The 19,254-nt window shown below is 41.7% G+C and overlaps 2 protein-coding genes and 1 non-coding gene across 5 annotated transcripts in view; 1 reads left to right on the forward strand and 2 right to left on the reverse strand.

The window, feature by feature from the left end:
* Positions 1–959: 959 nt before the first annotated feature.
* On the reverse strand, positions 960–8,331 carry SDF2 (stromal cell derived factor 2). The gene is made up of 3 exons (XM_037162775.2): positions 7,922–8,331; positions 4,060–4,256; positions 960–1,638 (listed from the first exon to the last, which is right to left on the reverse strand). The coding sequence occupies exons 1-3, from the start codon at positions 8,070–8,072 to the stop codon at positions 1,351–1,353; spliced, it is 636 nt and encodes a 211-aa protein (XP_037018670.1). The 5' UTR covers positions 8,073–8,331; the 3' UTR covers positions 960–1,350.
* LOC119062083 (U6 spliceosomal RNA) lies at positions 1,957–2,063 on the reverse strand. The gene has a single exon (XR_005084915.1). It is a non-coding gene; the product is annotated as a U6 spliceosomal RNA (small nuclear RNA).
* An 88-nt stretch (positions 8,332–8,419) lies between the features above and the next one.
* SUPT6H (SPT6 homolog, histone chaperone and transcription elongation factor) overlaps positions 8,420–19,254 on the forward strand; it is a 33,470-nt gene continuing 22,635 nt past the window's right edge. Inside the window, exons 1-5 of one of the 3 annotated variants that reach the window (XM_037162773.2) lie at positions 8,420–8,540; positions 13,633–13,708; positions 17,700–17,841; positions 18,601–18,753; positions 18,854–18,930. In XM_037162773.2, coding sequence (XP_037018668.1) covers positions 17,733–17,841; positions 18,601–18,753; positions 18,854–18,930 — 339 coding nt within the window. In that variant the 5' untranslated portion in view covers positions 8,420–8,540; positions 13,633–13,708; positions 17,700–17,732. Of the gene's footprint in view, positions 8,541–13,632; positions 13,709–16,730; positions 16,831–17,699; positions 17,842–18,600; positions 18,754–18,853; positions 18,931–19,254 lie in introns of those variants that run through there. The other 2 variants (XM_037162772.2, XM_053662755.1) reach the window with 2 other exon arrangements.

Below are 19,254 nucleotides of genomic sequence, written 5' to 3' on the forward strand. Positions count from 1 at the left end.
AGATATTCCTACACTGTCCCAAAAGAGTAGTTATCTACCAAGAGCTAAACATTATTATAGTGTAGTAAATACAACACATGCCAGGCCGGCCTGGTGTGGCTCAGTTGTTTGAGCCTCATTCCATGCACCAAAAGATGGATTTCTCAGTACGGACACATGCCTAGCTTGCAGGTCCGGTACTGGATGGGGTGTGTGCAAAACACAACAGATAGATGTTTCTCTCCCTCTCCACCCCTCACTCTAAAATCAATGAGCATGTCCCTAGGTGAGGATTGAAAGAAAAATAAAAATGTGCCAGATACAGCTGGATTCCTATCCTCAAATTATTTACTACTTTTAAGAATTCGGGCAGTTACTCATCTTTTCTGTTCTGCATTGGCAAAATTGTATCATCTACCCTTATCTGTGAAGATTAAATGAGTTAAGATCTGCAACATTGTGCCTAGTATTTAGCAGACAATAAATGTGGGTTCCTCTTTTTACTACTACCCTTTTCTCAACTGCAGTAACAGATCTAGAATAAAACATTTTTGAGGGTCTTTAGTCATAATTTTAGTGAAAAATCTACCAATGAGGTGCTAGATAAGAGAAAGTAAAAAAAGGAAAAATTTGAATGCAAGTAAGGCTCTTAAAAGGGCCCGCACCAAAGGTTTGCAGCATTTCAAAAGGATGATAGCAATGACTCTCAGGACTCAAGGATTAATCAGATCGTGCAATAGCACCCCTGACCTTGGCTGGTGTGGTTCAGTGGAGTCCCAGCCTGCAAACCAAAAGGTCACTGGTTTGATCCCAGCCAGGGCACATGCCTGGGTTGCAGGCCAGGTCCCTATTTAGGGACCTACAACAGGCAACCAATTGATGTTTCCATATTCTTTCTCTCTCTGTCTCCCTCCCTTCCCCTCTCTCTGAAAATAAATGAATAAAAAAATAGCACACCTAATAAATGACAACACAGTGACTAACAATGAAATCTCTTTATCATTTTAGAGAAAGAAAGCAGGGAAAAAGTCACACACATTAATAATCCATGATGCCAAACTTCTGAAGAGTAAAAATTTCCCAGCTAGGAGGGATTTCTCCCTCAGTTTCTGTTTTATCAATATGAGTAAAATGCACCTGCTCCTTTACCAACAAGTCTTGCACTCAGAAAGAACGGACCCAAGTCTGGGGGAACAACCATTTCAACTGTGAAGAGCCGAAGCTTCCACACAGTTACTGTTTTCTGCATCCATCTTCATCTCAGTGGTGACATGGCCAATGCCCAGGGACTCTGTGGCAGGGATCCCAAAGTGAGACGGCAGCAGATGTCAATGAACACTATGTGGTGACAGTGGCTCACAGCCTGTAGACTCAGAGCTCTGCATGGTGGGCTTCTACCTTCAGCAACTCACTGGGTTTCATGAAGATGCCTTCCATGGCCTTCCAGTAGTTGTTCTGGCTTGGCTGAGCCATGCCATGCACCTCCTTTTGCCCACTGATGGGTCGACCATATTGTTCTCCTGTGACAGACAGCAGAACCTCGGTAGAAGAATGCTTGAACCGCACCTCACCATCCCTCACCCAGTAGGGCCCATTACAGAGCACTGTCCAGTCATCCAGATAATCGCCTTCACCTTCCTCACCAAAAGCACTCACTTCCTGGAAGACATAAATGGTAGTAGCAACATTAGCATGGCTGGTACACAGGCTTGGAAAGGGGAGGATGGCAGTAAAAAGAAAAACAAGATTACCTAAAAGTGAAAAATGAGCTTTCCGGGGTTTTTTAAAAATAAGTAAATAATTTAAATTGTGGGAAAAAGACAAGACATAGTGGACACAAAATCAATTGCCATACTATATGGTCCAGACACTTATTTTGCAAATAACCCTTTATTTGCCTTGTATTTTCTATTATAGTCTTAAAATACTTTATAGCTCTTTTTTAAAAATGTAATTTGTCGTTCAAGTAGTTTTCTGAAAAATATGGAGCGCTTCACGAATTTGCATGTCATCCTTGCGCAGGGGCCATGCTAATCTTCTCTGTATCGGTCCAATTTTAGTATATGTGCTGCTGAAGCGAGCACCTTATAGCTCTTTTTATTTGACTTTAAATATCCCTGCTTCATTCCCTTAACTAGATTTTAAGTGACCTGGTGAGAAACTCAAGCTAGAGACAAGCAGACCCTGAATCTCAGCTCTATCCCTTCCTATGTAACTCCTTCAAACCTTTATTTTTTCTTCTATAAAATAACAACATCATCTTAAAGAAGAATTATGAGAATTAAATAAAGTAAGAAATGTTAATCGAGCAAATTATAGCAGATCCTGTCTTCCACTCCTTTTTTAATCCCATTCCCCTTCGGGCCAAATATTCAGAGTTTCTATCACAATAAAATATATATATATCATTTAAACACACAGTAATAGCTATATAATTTTAAATTATAAAAAACAGTCATTTGGAAACAGTCTAAGACTAAAAGACAAAAGGACTTGCACATAACCAACAATTCGACTACTACTTTATTTGTATACTAGACTTGTGCACGCTGGTAAATGGATGGCAGTGGAGCCGGGTGTCTCACTGTTAGAGCGGGAATTTACAAACAAGCAAAAGAAGAAGGCTAGAATGATCTATGTGGTAACACAGTTGGAGACCTCATTAAGAAATCATGTTTAACTTAATACACATAGAAATGACTACACAAATAAACATTTATAGATATGTGTATATATGTTTACGTACATGTTTCTTGGCTCTGTTAGTTGAGAAGGCCTAAAAGTAAAACACTACTTCAGCCAGGTAATTGATATCAACAGTAATAAATCATGTTGATAGTATGTATCCTTGATATAACGTGATGAAAATGGCACTTTACCTCTGTGACCTTTCTCCCAAAAACCCTTATAAATCCAGTCAAATCATAAGAAAAACATCAAACAAATTCCAATGGAGGAGCACTCTATAATATACTAACCAGCCCTCCTCAAAACTGTCAGTCAGGGTCATCAAAAACGAGGAATCTGAGAACTGTCACAACCAAGAGGAGCTTAAAGAGACAAGACAACTAAATGTGATGCAGGATCTGGGATGGGACTTTAGAACAGAAAAAGAGCAGTAAAAACTAAGGAAACTGGACTAACCTATGGACTTCAGTAGATAACAATGTATCAATATTACCAATTAACTATAGCAAACCTATCATACTAATGTAAGATGTTAATAGAGAAAACTATAAACAAGAGTGGGAGTGGAAGGGAAGCAGTCATTAAGGGCCTCTACATCCCCCCAAAACTCAAGGCTTAAAAAATATGGCACAGGATCTGGCCAGGTAGCTCAGTCGGTTGGAGCATTGTCCCAATATGCCAAGGTTGAAGGTTCGATCCCCAGTCGGGGTACGTATAGGAAACAACCAATGAATGCATAAATAAGTGGAACAATGAATGAATATTTCTCTCTTTCTCTCTCTAAAGGAGCAATAAATTTTTTTTTAATGGCACAATACCTAATTCATTTTCCTAGTGGTCAGTTGGCATCACTCATTAAATTAATAATAATAGCCCCGGCTGATGTAGCTCAGTGGATTGACTGTGGGCTGCGAACCAAAGGGTCGCCAGTTTGATTCCCAGTCAGGGCACATGCCTGGGTTGCAGGCCAAGTCCCCAGTAGGGGCCATGTGACAAGCAACCACACATTGATGTTCCTTTCCCTCTCTTTCTTCCTCCCTGCCCCCTCTCTAAAAATAAATAAATAAAACCTTAAAAAAATATTTTTTATTGCAAGTTTTAAAAACATTAGGTTTCTTTATTGCAGGATTTATCAAGATAACTTATGATATGCTAATGGGCACTTATTCTGTCTCTCTTCCTCATTTCTTGACTTGATCTAGATGTAAAGTCTCCATTTTGACCAAAAACAATTGGTCAAAATTGTTTGTGTCACGTATGTGACAAAGCCAAGTTCTCCACATCTGCAGAGCAGAGAACATCTATACCTAAAAAAGGACTAACACACAAGTTGTCAAACAATTCAACTGAGTAAAGCACCAAGCAGCAATGACCCACAGGATGCCACTTCACCTGGTTTCTAGAAAGCGGTGAAATGAAGTGGTGACTATGGAGGTTTCGGCCAGTGTTGACATGTGTCAGCCGGATGGGCTCGCCACATCTGATGGGGGTTCCCCTCTCACACACTGTGGAGGTCTTCCCCCGTATCCTCCAGTAGCTATTGCTGTCATCCACAGAGGTCACACCTGTCACTGACTGCTGCCCACTACCTGCAGTCCAAAAAGAAAAAAGAAAAGAAAAGAGGTTGAGTTCGACTGGACCCTTGTTTCTTTCCTATAGCCAATAATGTGCCCCATGTCATACAATAGGCTCGGAGGGGTGGGGAGGAAACCGTAGGCTTGGTAATAACTTTTTCTCCTAGAATGTTAATAGTTGTGTAGGTACTAATACATACTAATACATATTAATATATGTGAGAAATACTAAATGTATTTATATAGTATTAGTTATAAATGATAAACTATATCTAAGAGTGTACCATATTAGAAAATTCCAAAAATTTGCATCAAAGGGCACTAAATAAATGAACATATGTGGGTTTTTTGGGATGCACACTCAGTGTTTACCTATATATACTAGCTGGGATAGCCTGTAGTATATGCCGGGTGTCTACTCATATAATTGTAACATGTTTGTGATATTATTCGATGTTCACCATCTATTAAAATAATTTTTTATCACATTTCACAATTAAAATGAGACCAGTTTTTGCTGTCAATTTTAATCCAAACAGCCATACGGCTCCCAAATTCCTGTAAGTGATCTATCAATATATTATAAAAGTATCCTCAAGTCATCTAAATTTGGTTAACACTGCCTAAACTGGTAAAGTCCTGCAAGTTAAGAGGCACTGGGTTCCTGGCTGGTGTGGCTCAGTAGACTGGGTGCCAGCCTGCGAACCAGAGGGTCGCCAGTTTGGTTCCCAGACAGGGCACATGCCTGGGTTGCTTGCTGGGCCCCCAGCAGGGGGTGCTGGGGAGGCAACCACACACTGATGTTTCTTTCCCTCTCTTTCTCCCTCTAAAATAAATAAATAAAATCTTAAAAAAAAAAAGAGGCATTGGGTTAAACATGTAGCTTAACAAAGAAGATATGCAAGTAATTGCTAGCTAATTAATGTGTACTGAGCACTTACTAGGTGTCAGATCTAACCGAAGCCTTTTGACTATATTCATATTTGGCACATGCATCTATTACTATTATCATCACCTGTATTTTACACTGGAGTGTCAGTAAGGCTGAATAGTATGCACGAAGTCACACAACCCTAACAGAGAGTGTTCGGGTTTGAATCTCGATGCTCTAACTCTAGAACTCACATTCTTAACCTCTACCACATGGCCTCCCACGAAGCTTTATTTCCTGTCAAATTTTCCCAGATAGGCCATTCTCCCAATATAAACACCAGGGGTATTCTCTTCCCTAGGCCTCATGCACTATACAAATCTTTTTTTTTTTTAAGTATTTTACTTATTTATTTTTAGAGAAAGGGAGGGAGAGAAATACCCATGTGGTTGCCTCTCATGTGCCCCCCAACCAGGGACCTGGCCCGCAACCCAGGCATGAGCCCCGACCGGGAACTGAACCAGCGACCCTTTGGTTCACAGGCCGGCGCTTAATCCGCCGAGATACACCAGGCAAGGCTACACAAATCTTTAAAGGTACCCCATATTTCCCAGATACCTTCTTTAGGTATTCTTGCCTATCCCTCCTACTTTTGCCTTCAGTCTCTTGGCTTCCTGACTGCAGGTTTTTAATGATACCCCTTTTACTACTTGACACATGATGTCTTATCCCACAGTTATCTGGGTGAATGTTTGTAACTAAACTACCGGCTTCTCTCTATTGCTTCTTCCACTCATGTGTTCTTACATCTTCAAAAAAAAAAAAGTCCCAAACCCGCCCCTTCCTCCTTACTTCTGGTGATTACCTTACAGTTCTCATGGTTGGTCCTTAACTGCCATGTTTCACTAAATTATGATCTATACTTTCTGTCTTCTACTTCTTCACTTTCTATTACACCCCCACTTCCCCTTCCATCCTTAAACCTTGTGATTACCCGGAGTTCTATACCTGGCACTTATCCATTCTTAAATACAGTCATACCTCTGTCCTCATTGGCTTCAGTACTCATCAAACCCTGTACTTGTCACACATTGATGAGAAAAAAGTGTTTCAGCATTCGGTGCTTGCCCAGGACTTGTCACACATGCTAGAACTTGTGTGAGTCAGGACACCGCCCCGCAAGAGAAAATGCTTCATCACTCCTCACGATCGGTTCTCACCGGTTTCTGCACTCATAATGAGTTCTGGAACGAATTAACGAGTACCAAGGTACCACTGTACTTGTTGGGAGTCAGGACAAGAGCATGTATAGGCCCTTCAATCACTTTTTCAAGTGATTCAAATTGACACCAGATTGAGGACCACAGTTCGTCTTGGGCAATCTCATTTACTCTGCCCATGTCTTTAACCACCACCTATATAGTGAAGTTGAACAGATGCTCCTCAACATATGACAATGGGTTGTGTCCTGATAAATCCATCGTATGTTGAAAATATAGTAAGTCAAAATGTATTTAATACCTAACCTACCAAACACCAGAGATTAGCCTAGCTTGTTTCTTTCTACTGAATGTGTACTGCTTTCACACCACTGTAAAGTTGAAAATTTTTTAAGCTGGGGACCATCTGCACTTAACTCTGTATCTCGGGCTCAGCACAGATTTCTTGAACCTGGTCCTCAAATCTGGCTATCCCGTCAGGAGCACCTGAAGAGCTTTTTAAACTTACAGATTCCTACAGGCAGGACTCTGATTCAGTAGACCCCAAATAGAAAACTAGATCAATTTAAAAGTAATAAACCAGACACACAGAATGTGTTCACTGAATGGCTGCTAAGATTATTAAGACATCCCAACAATGACAACTCAGTTCTTTTCCAAATCTAACTGGTCAGACAGGTTTTGAGAAACATGAACCACAAACCAGCCTCCACCTGAGAGATCTCCTTCCTCTCTTAGCTATCAGCATCACCAGTCATCCAACACAGACACGAAGCAGTCACTAGTCCACTAACTTTTTTTTGTCTGTTTGTTTTCTTGTAACTTGCTGACTGATCACCATATCTCCTGTACTGAGCACAATAGGCACACAGTAGGAGCTCATTAATCTAGACTGAATGAATCCATAAATAATTGCTGCATTATAAATGAACAAAACATTTTAATTTCATATGATAAAAAACTCTCAAATCGGTTTCCTCTCCAATTCCAGTGAGTGTTTTAGTTTACATTCTTTACCAGAAGAAAGGTACGGTTTGAATAAAAAGAGACCAAAGGAAAAGAGTTGAAGAGCAAGTGTTAACTATGAAGAGCATGAGCTAGAACAGAGGGTCGTAGTCAAAGAGTGGGTTCTTGGAGTTCAAAATTTCAGAGACACAGCTCTTACTGTAATTTTTCTACATGTCTCTCCCATACCGAGTAGTGCTAGCCAGGAGTAACTGAGAAAAGGCTTTGAACCTAGGCAGATTTGGATCAAACTGCGTCTCCGTCACTCATTAGCTGCAAAGCTTTGAGCAAGTGATTTAGTGTGTTTCCTCATCTATGAAGTGAGTATATCAGTAGTCTCTACCTCGTATGAATGTCACATATAAGAGTATACATGCACACTCCGTAGCTCACCAGAATGAAGTTGGTATTATGATTAAGACGCCTTAGAACAACTCAATTCTCCGATTCTCCGCCTCCAGACCTCAGAAACCTTGCCCGAGCTCCCCAAACCTTCCCAGACCACACCCCTCAGATTTTCTCTAGGCCCCGCCCCCCAGAAACTACAGGGCCTTCCCAGCCCACCCAAAACCGGGCCACAGTACCTGACCCATAGCGCACGTCGTGTGAGTGCAGTCGCACGTTGTGGCGCGTATTGAGTAATTTCACCACAGAACCGCACGTAACGACAGCCAGATTGGACGCTCCCACAGCACTACACAAAGTCGCGAACAACAGTAGCGATACCACAGCCATTCTGGAGGTCCCGCAGTGCCCCTAATCTCCCGAAGAAAACCCCGCCCCTCCCCGGAACCGGAAGCTAAGGGAGGAATCACAGAGAAGAGGAAATGAAAAAGCCCTAGTTTGGTCTTTATGGTTCCTTTGGCTAGAGCGGTCTGAGGAATCCGCTAAGCCTGGTTGCTTCCGATCCGCTCGCTCTGTTCCCGTGGCTCTGTCCTGATAGCTGCCTTCCTGAACTGCTTCTGCCAGTTTTCACGACCTCCCGGATGAAGCCCGGAGAGCTGGGTGGGGGAAGAGACCAAGGCATGGCCCTCCCACTCCCAGTGACAGGGAGCCGGAAGTGACGTAGCACGTTGACGCAGCAGCGGCGGTGGCGGTGGAAAATCGGTGCGGTGGGAGCTTACTATCCTTTCCCGGTCTCGGTTTGAGGACTCCATTTTCCTCCTTGGGGGTTTAGCGCAACGGAGAAGCGGCGGGCTGCGGGTAGGTAAAGTTCGGACTGGAAAACGTGTTGCTTGAATGGGTCAGGTGAGGGACCAGGCTCCTAAGGCCTGGTCCTGTAAGGGAAGAGATACTGGGGAGTCGTATGCGGGAAGATCTGGGGTCCCCGGCCTTCCAAGCTCAATAAGGGAGAAGGAGGAGGAAAGCGGGATAGTTGCTCAGAGTCTCAAGGCTTTTCCGAACCCTGAGCCAGCCACTCGGAGCCCGTGAATTGGGCGACCTGTTTTATCAACAGTCTTACTCAAATCCCGTTCTTCTGTCGTAGCTTTTGAAAACTGGGCCACGCGAAAGGATTGGAAATGGAGTGAGTCTGTGGCTTCTTGAGTCAGGATCAGATTATTGAATTGTTTGTTCTGGAGATGTGATCTATGGAGCTTTCATCATCTCGACCCTCAGGCCTAAAGGGCTATGCCAAATTCCATCTTTTTCCGTATTATTGAATAGTAACGTTAGAACTTTTCGTAGGGAACTGGCTACGTCCACAAACTCCTACCACAGACATCAAATGGGCTGTTAAGTCAAAATGTTGTTTTCTTCCAGTTTCTGCCTTTCTTTCCAGGCATTTCCTTGAACCAGCTGGAGCAGTCCATTTCCCTTGATTGTTGCAAGAATTAATACTTTTTCTTTTTTAAGAGGAGACCTAACCTCTCCAAAAATATGCCCATGGAAATCCACTGTAATGTCAGAAATAATTAGGGATTGTTAAGTTATACCACTGCTATTCATAAGCATGGAGAGTATAAACAATTTTGAATTTGATTAATTTCTTGGAGGTGTGTGGCTTGGTCCTATGTTTATCTGAAAATTACCCGTCTTCATTGCATTGGTTACAAAAGTATGATTGCTTCCCCATCAGCTCTGAATTTAGAGCCCTTTTCCATCACTTGTGTCTCTTCAGCCAGTACTAGCCCATTCTAACTCAGTTGGTTTGTCTCACTACCACATTAGCTTAGCATAGTATTGTTGTTCCCTTAGAAGTTTAAATCTCATCAAGAAATTAGTTACATCAAGCCATTGTGCCTTAGGCACATTTTATACTTCTTCCTCAGTAGACCTTGGCAAGTAAGGAAGCCTGCCCAGGTCTTTAGGGGCAAATAAATTGGCTTTTGCTCCCAAGTTCTTGGTCTCAATAATGGCATCACACTCAGAAAGAATCCTGTGTATATAATAATCCTAAGATTTTTTCCTCTGTTATTCCCAATAATATCAATCCTTAAATCCTACCTCTCTATAAAAGTCTGTTCCCATCAACATACAAATTATGTTCTGTCTGGTATTCCTCTTATCCACCTCCAACTACTAATACTTTTTTTAAATTTCCCTTCATAGCCAGATTTGTACCTCTGTCAACTTTCTCAGCTTTTATTCGGTTTTCACCCTATACCAGTCTGGTTTCTCTTTTAACCACTCTGTTGAGATTCCTCTTATCAAGACCACCAGTGACTTCTATATTACCAAGTTCCATGCGTACATTGTTCCCATTTTCCTCATTGTCTGAGGAAAATATTCAACACAGTTTACTCCTTTCTTGAAACATTCTCTTCATAGACACGTCACTCTCGGATATTCTCCACTGGTCTAATTGCTTCTCGGTCTCCTTTGCTAGCCACTTTTGCTCTCTGCGTAGTGTCTAACCATTTAATTTTCCTCATAGTTTGACCCTCGGTTTTCTGTATGTTCCTTCGAGTGATACAGTCCCGTGGATTTAATAACCATCTGAAAGCATGGTTAAATCTCTAGTCCAGTCCTCTCTCCTCTGTGTTGAAGAATCATGCACAGAGTATGCCAGTATAATAACTGTGTGCAGATGACTCTTAAATGTCCCAAACCTAACATAACATAAAGAAAACTTTGGTTTTCCCTTTGTTCCAAACCTGGTCTTCCCTACGTCAGTAAGCGATACTCTCATCCACATGCTGACGAAAGCCAGAAACACCTTGGATTCCCCCCTGCTCTCCCCATCCCTAAGTCTTGTAGTAAACCCTGTCATTTCTACCTCCAAATATGTTTCGTCTCTGTCTTCTATCCTTCATCTTCACTGCTACCACCCTGTTTCAAGCCACCATCATCTTTTTATCCTCAGTTTACCTTACTTCCACTCAGATCCCTTCTGATCTGTTTTCCATATTGCAGGATCAGGTCAGGTCACATCATGTCATTTCCCTGTTTAAAATGCTTCAGTGGCTTTCCATGGCCTTCATAACCTTGCTTAAGGAGGCCCTTCCCTCTCACATTCTGCTGCCTTCACCGTTCTCTAGCCGTACTGGCCTTAGAACATCACATACCATATGCCAAGGTCTTCCCTGTCTTTTCTACCAGGAGCCTCTTCCCTTGGCTTTGTATACCACATTCTACCCGTTCTTCCTATCTCATCCTGAACTCACAGAGCTGAGGGTGTTTATTTCTTTCCTACCACTTATAACAGGTCTATATAATTTGTGGTTTTTCTCCTGCACCAGAATACAGGTATCAAAGGGACAGGAACTTTGTCCTCTGTGTGTCTAGCATGTAGTAGGTACTCCTTAAATATTTTTTTTAAATATTTTATTTATTTATTTTTCGAGAGAGGGGAAGGGAAGGAGAAAGAGTGGGAGAGAAATATCAATGTATGGTTGCCTCTCATGCATCCTCTGCTGGGAACTGGCCTGCAACCCAGGCATGTGCCCTGACTGGGAATCGAACCGCGATACTCTGGTTCGCAGGCCCGCACTCAATCCACTGAGCTCCGCCAGCCAGGGCTCGTTAAATATTTTTGAATGAGCAAGTAAATACTATCAGTTCTCTGTTTAAAACTCCACAGAGGCTTCCTAGCACCTTTCAGATAGAATCTAAAATCTTAACATCCTCCCAAGATCCTTATAACTTCACCTCCAACTCATTATGAACCTTTCTTTCTCTTCCCAAAGTAGCCATCACTGTTCCTGCCACACTGCATCCTGGGCCTCATCCTGGAGTGCTCTTCTTCGACACCACACTTCTCGAACCACTTCTGAAGGAGCCAGCTCCTCCATTTAGCTAATTCTTTCTCACTTTTAAAGTCTGAGTTTAAAGTTACTTCCTTAAAACCAGGTTAAGGTCCTCTGTTACAGGTTCCCATGGTACCTATGTCAATTTGTTAAGGGCCTCTACTTGTAGGGTTTGTTGTTGTTGTTGTTATGTATTGATTTGAGAGAGAGAGAGAAACATCGATTTGTTGCTTCACTTATATATGCATTCATTGATTGACTTTTATATGTGCCCTGATCAGGAATCGAACCCACAACCTTGGCATATGGGGATGATGCTTTAACCCACCAAGCTACCTGGCCAGGGCAAAAGATCTCTACTTCGAGGTTAAAAGTCACCAAACTAAGTCTCCTGGACCATTGCAGGTTGTCTGTGTCTGCTTTTGTGCTACAGTGGCAGCTCTGGCCCTCGGTAGTTGCCAACCCTGTGCTACAGTGGTATACAACATACACTACTGTATATATTTCCTAGCTGTGTGCAGGGCTCAGTAGCCATCACTCCCTCCTTGAGTTGCAGGGATTCTGAATCTGGTTACAAATTTCAGTTGTTTCTGCTCCTCTTTTGCCCTTTCCTTGTTCCCCAAGGAAACTTGGAAAGAAAGGGGATAACTAATATTTTTAAATTACTTCTTATGTGAACCATTATTAACAGTAGTGCTTTTTATACCCTGACATTGAAAAGATTCTAAAATTATTTCTCACAAATATGATGTATGTGCATGTTAAAATGATTATACGTACCATTAGCCTCTTCTGTATTTTAACATCTTGACTAGGTGGAATTAGGATTTTTCATAACAGAGTTCTGAATCCAAATTTAAAAGAAGGTTGTCTTACGTGGACGCTGAATACTTTTATTTATTGGCCCTGGCCAGGTACCTCAGTTGCTTAGAGTGTCATCCCAGAACGCCAAGGTTGCAAGTTCAATCCCTGGTCAGAGCACATACAAAAATCAACCAATGAATGCGTAAATAAGTAGAACAACAAACTGATGTTTCTCTCTGTCTCTCAAATCAATAAATAAAAAGAATACTTTTATTTATTAAACTTTTATGTTTTTGGATTCCAAATTGGGTAGTCATTCGTGAACTATCCAATTTGGCTTGGTCCTTGCTCATAAAGTACAGGGTGTCTTGTAGTTTAAACTCCACACCAAACTTCTGGGGCTATTCCCCAGACCACTAGGCCCTTTCAAACCTAATCCTTTGCTCATGTTCCCTTTCTCCAGACCATCTTCTGAACTCCTCTCAACTCAGGCATCACTTTTATCTGAGGTATTTCCTGACCTCCCTCTTCAGATTACTTTCATAATCTTGGTATATGACTATCATGTAACATTTATTATGTTTTGTCATAACTTTATAAGTGTTTTGAGACAGGTTGTAAACTCAGGGGTAAAAAAGCATATTTTACTCATTTTTATATACCCAAATCCCAGCACAGAACTTGACCCTAAAAAAAAAAAGTAAAGGTTAATTGAAGCTGCTAGTGGAGGGAATTAACAGACATCTCTTTTTGCTCTGGTCTCCTTTTAATTGCCTCCTACATCATGTTCAAAGGGAGGGACTGCTGAGGCCTCCCCTGTGGCAATCTGATCCCAGCTCTATTCCTCTTCCAGAGAATGTCATGGTAACCGCCAGCCTCTCCCTTTGAGCCCCATCTTGCACTGCAGCTGTGCTTCTGTCTGGAGAAACCTTCTCCTTTCACCACCCCACTCCCCTTGTGGACCTATTTTGGTAGCAGATTTAACTTGCACTCATAATGTGGGGAATATTCAAGAGCATAAGTATTAAATACTAAATACAAAATCCAAATTATATCAGGCTTATCTCAGCTATTGTATAGTAATATTAATCATATACTAATAAGCAGCAGTGTTTTTGTTCTGGAATATTTGCCAACCTCAGCCTGCAGCACTGCTGCGGCATCCTCTGCACATCTAGCTCCCACAAGTTGCAGCAAGTTGGGATTGTGTCTGGCACAGCTCTTTTAACTGGAAGTCTTGGCAATGAGCTAGTTTGGAGGCATTCCCCCACTACAGCACAGCATGTACTTTATTGCTAACCTAGGGAATGAGAAAAAAGCTGCATGCCGCACAGAGTACCAGCCACCCCTGGGATGGAAGAAAGCCGTTGTTTTCATCAGGTAGGCTGTCTGTTTCTCTCTGTTGAGTAGGCTGTAGGGCATCTGGTAGCTAGCATTTAGTGTGAAGGTGTTAAGGACTTACAAGATTGAATTCGTGGGTTTGATAGCTTAATTAGAGCAAACTTGTGTAGGGGCTGCAGTACCCAAATCTATTTTTAATGGCTCAGTTCAGGGCTGAGGGGAAGCAATGTTAAAATTAAAATTAGAACGCCAGATTAATTGGCAGAAGTTTTAAATACTCATTTTTGGCACCAGTCAAGTTCTATGGCCTTAAGGGTGTAGATCTTAGGCGGGGGAAAGGGCATCGATCTAAACCCAAGACTTCCCGTGTCACCACCTTGCAGGGCCTATACCATGGTCCAGTGCAGTGGCTCTCAAACTTTTTGATCTCGAGACCCCTTTATACTCTTTAAAAAAATTTAAGATTCCAAAGATATTTTGTTTGTGTGAGTTATAGCTATTGATGTTTATGAGATTTATATATATTGATGTAACTGGATTAGACGTGAAAATGAAAAATACACATTTTAAATAATAAAGCTACTACAAAAAATTATTATTTTGCAAAATACAGGTACATCAAATCAACACTTATACATCTTAAACTTATATAATGTTATGTGTCGATGATATCTCATAAAAGAAAATAATCCTACTATACTTAAACATAAATAATACTTTTTTGGGGTCTATTTAATTATTGTTCAAGTACAGAAATAATGCTTTTAATGAAAAACAAGTATAACCTTCAAAATAAAAAAATAGTGAGAAGAGTGACATTGTTTTACTTTCTGTTTGCTTGTTTGTTTTTCATCTTTTTAATGTCTGCTTTAACAGAACACAGCTGAATTTCTCATGTCTGCTTCTGCATTCAGTCTGTTTGGTATATGTCATCTAGCGTCTGGCAAACACCACCGTAAACTCATGGGAGAGAGTTTACAGTGGTAAAAGGAGGGTGTGTTCCCGGACCACACTGAGAACTGCTGATGCAGCAGAAACAGCTGTGACTTTGGAATCAGACAGATCTTGACTCAAATCTCAGCTCTTGCGGTTGTTGTTTGTGTCGCTTGAACAGCTGACTTTATCTCTGAGTCTGTTTCCTCTGTTGGACAGAGAGAGAAGCGTGCTGTAACTCATAGGACAGTGTAATGGTTAATATGTGTTTGTTAAGTGTCTAGAACTTGGTAGGTGTGCGATAAATATTATTCCTTGGGTACTTCTTTTTTAATTGCTTAAAGTAGCCTAGCCTTTCTAGAGTATTTTAGAAACCCACCCAGTTTTGGTTGGGTTTTTGCGTGAGTGTTTTGGGTTTGTTTTCTGATTCTCTTCCTGCGCCTGCTCTATACGAATGTAATAATATATAAAATTATTTTAGGATCCTTATTTGTTTTCATGTCTTTCTCCTACTAGCAGTCAACTCCTCGAGAACCAGCAATCCTGTTTCTCTTCCGTTTCCCAACTCCTGGCAGACTATGTGTACATGGTAGACTTTTAGTAAGGTTTGAAAAAAAATGGCATCTGAAACCTCAGCCTAAAATTGGACATAAAACCGTATCATTGCCTCTCCTTTTCCACCAGAACTCAGTTACCTTCAGTTGTATTCCCTTGAGCTTAGTTAAATCTTTAGTTAATTAGTTGTGATATCAGTTGATATCAGAATGGGTAATTTTCTGGAGAACTAGAGCCACAGAACTTAAAGCTAGTGCTAGACTTAGATCACTTCAGGTAGCCTTTAGCCACCCTCCTGTTCTCTCCCTTCCCACTGCCGACTTCCACTGGGGTGATGGCAACAATGTGAAAAAGTAAGTAGCATTTAATAACAGATACTTAACATTTGTATTTTGTGAAGAGCACAAAGAAGGATATATATGGCTTACCTGGTGCAGAATCACAGAATATCTTGTGATGCCTCTCAGAGTGCCATTTATGTTTTCATAGTTTTTTTTTTTTAAGATTTTATTCATTTAAATGAGGGAGAAAGGGAGAGAAACATCAATGTGTGGTTGCCTCTGGTGTGTCCCCAACTGGGGACCTGGCCTGCAACCCAGGCATGTGCCCTGACTGAGAATTGAACCAGTGGTCTGTTGGTTCACAGGCCCAAGCTCAATCCATTGAGTCATGCCAGCCGGTGCTATTTTTATTTTTAGAGAGAGGGGAAAGGAGAGAGGGAGAGAAACGCTGATATGCAAAAGAAACATGATCCATTGTCTCCCATACAGCCCCTAACTAGGGACCTGGCCCACAACTCATGCATGTACTCTGACAGGGAATCAAACCCTTGCCCTCTCTCTTCACAGGTGGATGCTCAATCCACTGAGCCACACCAGCCAGAGCTGTTTTTGTAGTTTTTATTACCCGTTCAATTGGAGAGAGTTTCCAACTTCCGTAGGCTTATAGTCTGAGTGGAGAAAATAGACATGTACACAATGACCGCAATTCAGAACAAGATGAGGAGTGATGTTGAGTTTATCAGCAACCAGCTTCAGGATTCCAGAATGGAACCTTGATGTTATAATTTGTATGATATGCACTGTTTTTTTTAAAGTTCTTCTCAAGTCCCGAGAAGCTCCATGTTTTGGGCATTCTCCACTGCGGTTTCTGGGCTTTGGATGAGTCTGAAATCAGGGAAGTAGAAGACACAGTTGGGATTTTTGGATACAAAATTACAAAATGCTAAGGAAAATTAGGCCTGGAATTCATATTCAAACTTAGTTAACATTTATTGAAATAGTATACGCTAGGTTCTTTCCCCTGTGTCATGTAATATCCTCAGCTACCTTGTAGGTAGGTATACTGTTGCCATTTTCTTTCTTTTTTTAAAATATTTTATTTATTTATTTTCAAAGAAGGGAAGGGAAGGAGAGAGGGAGAGAAACATCAATGTGTGGTTGCCTCTCGTGTGTCCCCCACTGGGAACTGGCCTGCAACCCAGGCATGTGCCCCAACTGGGAACCAAACCGTGATCCCTTGCTTCATAGGCCTGCACTCAATCCACTGAGCTACACCAGCCAGGGCTGTTGCCATTTTCTAGATGAAGAAATTGATACTCACACATTCAGTCATTTGCTCAGGTTTATATACCTGGTACATGATGGGACCAGGATTTGAACTCTGCCTTTAAGGTTAGCAATCTTTGCATTTAACTAAGTTGTGTTTATTTAGTGGGCCCTGTAAATCTCTTTCAAAGCGTTGTGGTTTCTCTTGTTGTTTTGCTGGGTTGGAGGAAAGGAGATAATGGTAAAAATAGAGTTATGATTCTGATGTTGCTAAAAAGGTGGGCTCAAGTTAATGAAATGTGTAATTTATTGAAAAGTTCTTTTGTCTCTGCCAGTAGGCAGGTATATTGTATATGAAAATGTCATTAATTTGGCACTTAATTGTTTTCAAACTTCTTTTAAAAAATATTTTATTTATTTATTTTTAGAGAAAGGAGAGGCGGGGGAGAGAGGGAGAGAAATATGGATGTGTGAGAGATACATCAATTGGTTGCCTCTCACACACTTCCAAATGGGGCCCCGGCCCATAGCCCAGGCACATGCCCTGAGTAGGAACTGAAGCGGCAACCTTTTGGTTTGAGGGCCAGCACTCAACCCACTGAGCCACACCAGCCAGAGCTGTTTTCAAACTTCTTGATGAGTGAATCACGTCATCTCAATACTACTATCCTATATAATTATTTCTACACTAATTTTTTTTCTCATCTGACCATTTCTGCCCCCAAATGGTAAAGTGAGTAAAACTCTTTGGGGAAGTAAGATAGTATGTATAGAGAGAAGTCCAGTATAATCACCTTTTTAAAGGTGGTTACAAATGAGAGGAGCATCCATGGGAGAATGGAAGATAGAAGAGATGGAGCCATCCGATCCTCCCCAGGTGGAATTGATTGGGCAAAGCGGTGGCATGTGGCTAAAAGTCTGTCTGTGAAAAGGTGTAGGGCGTCTGTAAAGTCACGTGTCTCATTCTTTTATCACCATCTCTCTTCCTTCTCTAGTCTTTTTCAGGCAGGCCGTGACAAGCTGCAGCGATGTCTGATTTTGTAGAAAGTGAAGCCGAGGAGTCAGAGGAAGAGTACAACGATGAAGGCGAAGTGGTGCCCCGAGTCACCAAGAAATTTGTGGAAGAAGAGGATGACGGTGAGGAGTCCCCAGCCTCAAGCTTCTTCCCACTATTGCTAAGCTTTGGATAGTTGGATTCTTGCTGATGAGAGGCTCAGGCTAAGCACAGAAGTTATCACACATGAGGTACCAGCTTGAGAATTTTCAGTCATTTCGTAGAGAATATTTATTGTGTATCTATCTATCTGCTATATGCCAGGCACTGTGCTTAGAATGAACAATACAAAATAAAACCCAGCTATTGTAGAGTTTATATTAAGGGGAGAGGACAGACAGTAAACAAATACATACGTAGTGTTTCCCTCTTAGAGACCTAGTAGTGTTGGTATTCATGCACCCAGTTTTCTATTTTTCTGACAAACCCAACCACTCAGGTCACCATCAGAGGACCGTGAAATAGCTTTAAAGGCAGAAATGAAAATGTAAGTTTCATCAAAGAATTATGATGAAAGAAGGAATATAATCACTGAGTTTATAAACTGAGAGGAAACCAAAGGTAATATTGGTGGCCGTAAAGCCTCTAGTAAAGAGCCAAAGTAATTAGGAAATCATCTTACCTACAGACTAATGGTAAATACGAGAAAGAAAGAGTCTCTTCCACATGCTTGTGTTCCAAGTCAGTGGTCATGTTTTACACCTTTAAATGAAGCAGAAGAGTTAGCATGGGACCCAGGCCATTAGGTTCAGAGTGCATGGAAAACCACAGTTAAGCAGGTGGCCCTGCCCCACCCAAACATGTTTCCCAAACCCCACGTCTCAAACATGGATGTTTTCTAGATGAGGAGGAGGAGGAGGAGAACCCCGATGATCAGGATGAGCAGGGTAACCTGAAAGGCTTTATCAATGATGATGAAGATGAAGGGGAGGAGGATGAAGGTAGCGACTCTGGTGATTCAGAAGACGATGTTGGTCACAAGAAGAGAAAACGCAGTGAGTAGTAGTCTCTCCTCAAATAAAGTGAGGCTGGGGTGGGAGTTACCATGGGAAAGGAGCCTGTCTGTCACTGTGGGTAACACTTTGTTTTCTCCAGCATCTTTTGATGACCGCCTGGAGGATGATGATTTTGACCTCATTGAAGAGAATTTGGGTGTCAAAGTCAAAAGAGGAGTAAGTGTTACTCTTTGTCTCTGTCCCTGGGGGTGAAGGAGAAAGCCCTTGAAATTCAGTTACTTCTGGGGAAGGAGGCACATCCAAAACAGTTTGGAGAACATCAGAGAAGTGAGAGTTGCTCAGTAGCATTGTGCTATGGAGTCTAGATTTATATCCGAGATCTGAGTGCCTGTCAGAGAAAGGCTTGTCAGCATTTCGAGGATAGGCTTTGGGGCTGAAAGAGTACCACATAATGTGGTTCTGTCCCATCTCCCTTGGTCAGCATAACTGGTGGGAAAATGTGAGTGAGACTGGAGAGCAGACCTCCTTATGCCAGTCCCC

Source organism: Artibeus jamaicensis, unplaced genomic scaffold (assembly GCF_021234435.1).
Source record: "Artibeus jamaicensis isolate MK-2021 breed Jamaican fruit bat unplaced genomic scaffold, CSHL_Jam_final contig_2790, whole genome shotgun sequence".
NCBI classification, from domain to species: domain Eukaryota; kingdom Metazoa; phylum Chordata; class Mammalia; order Chiroptera; family Phyllostomidae; genus Artibeus; species Artibeus jamaicensis.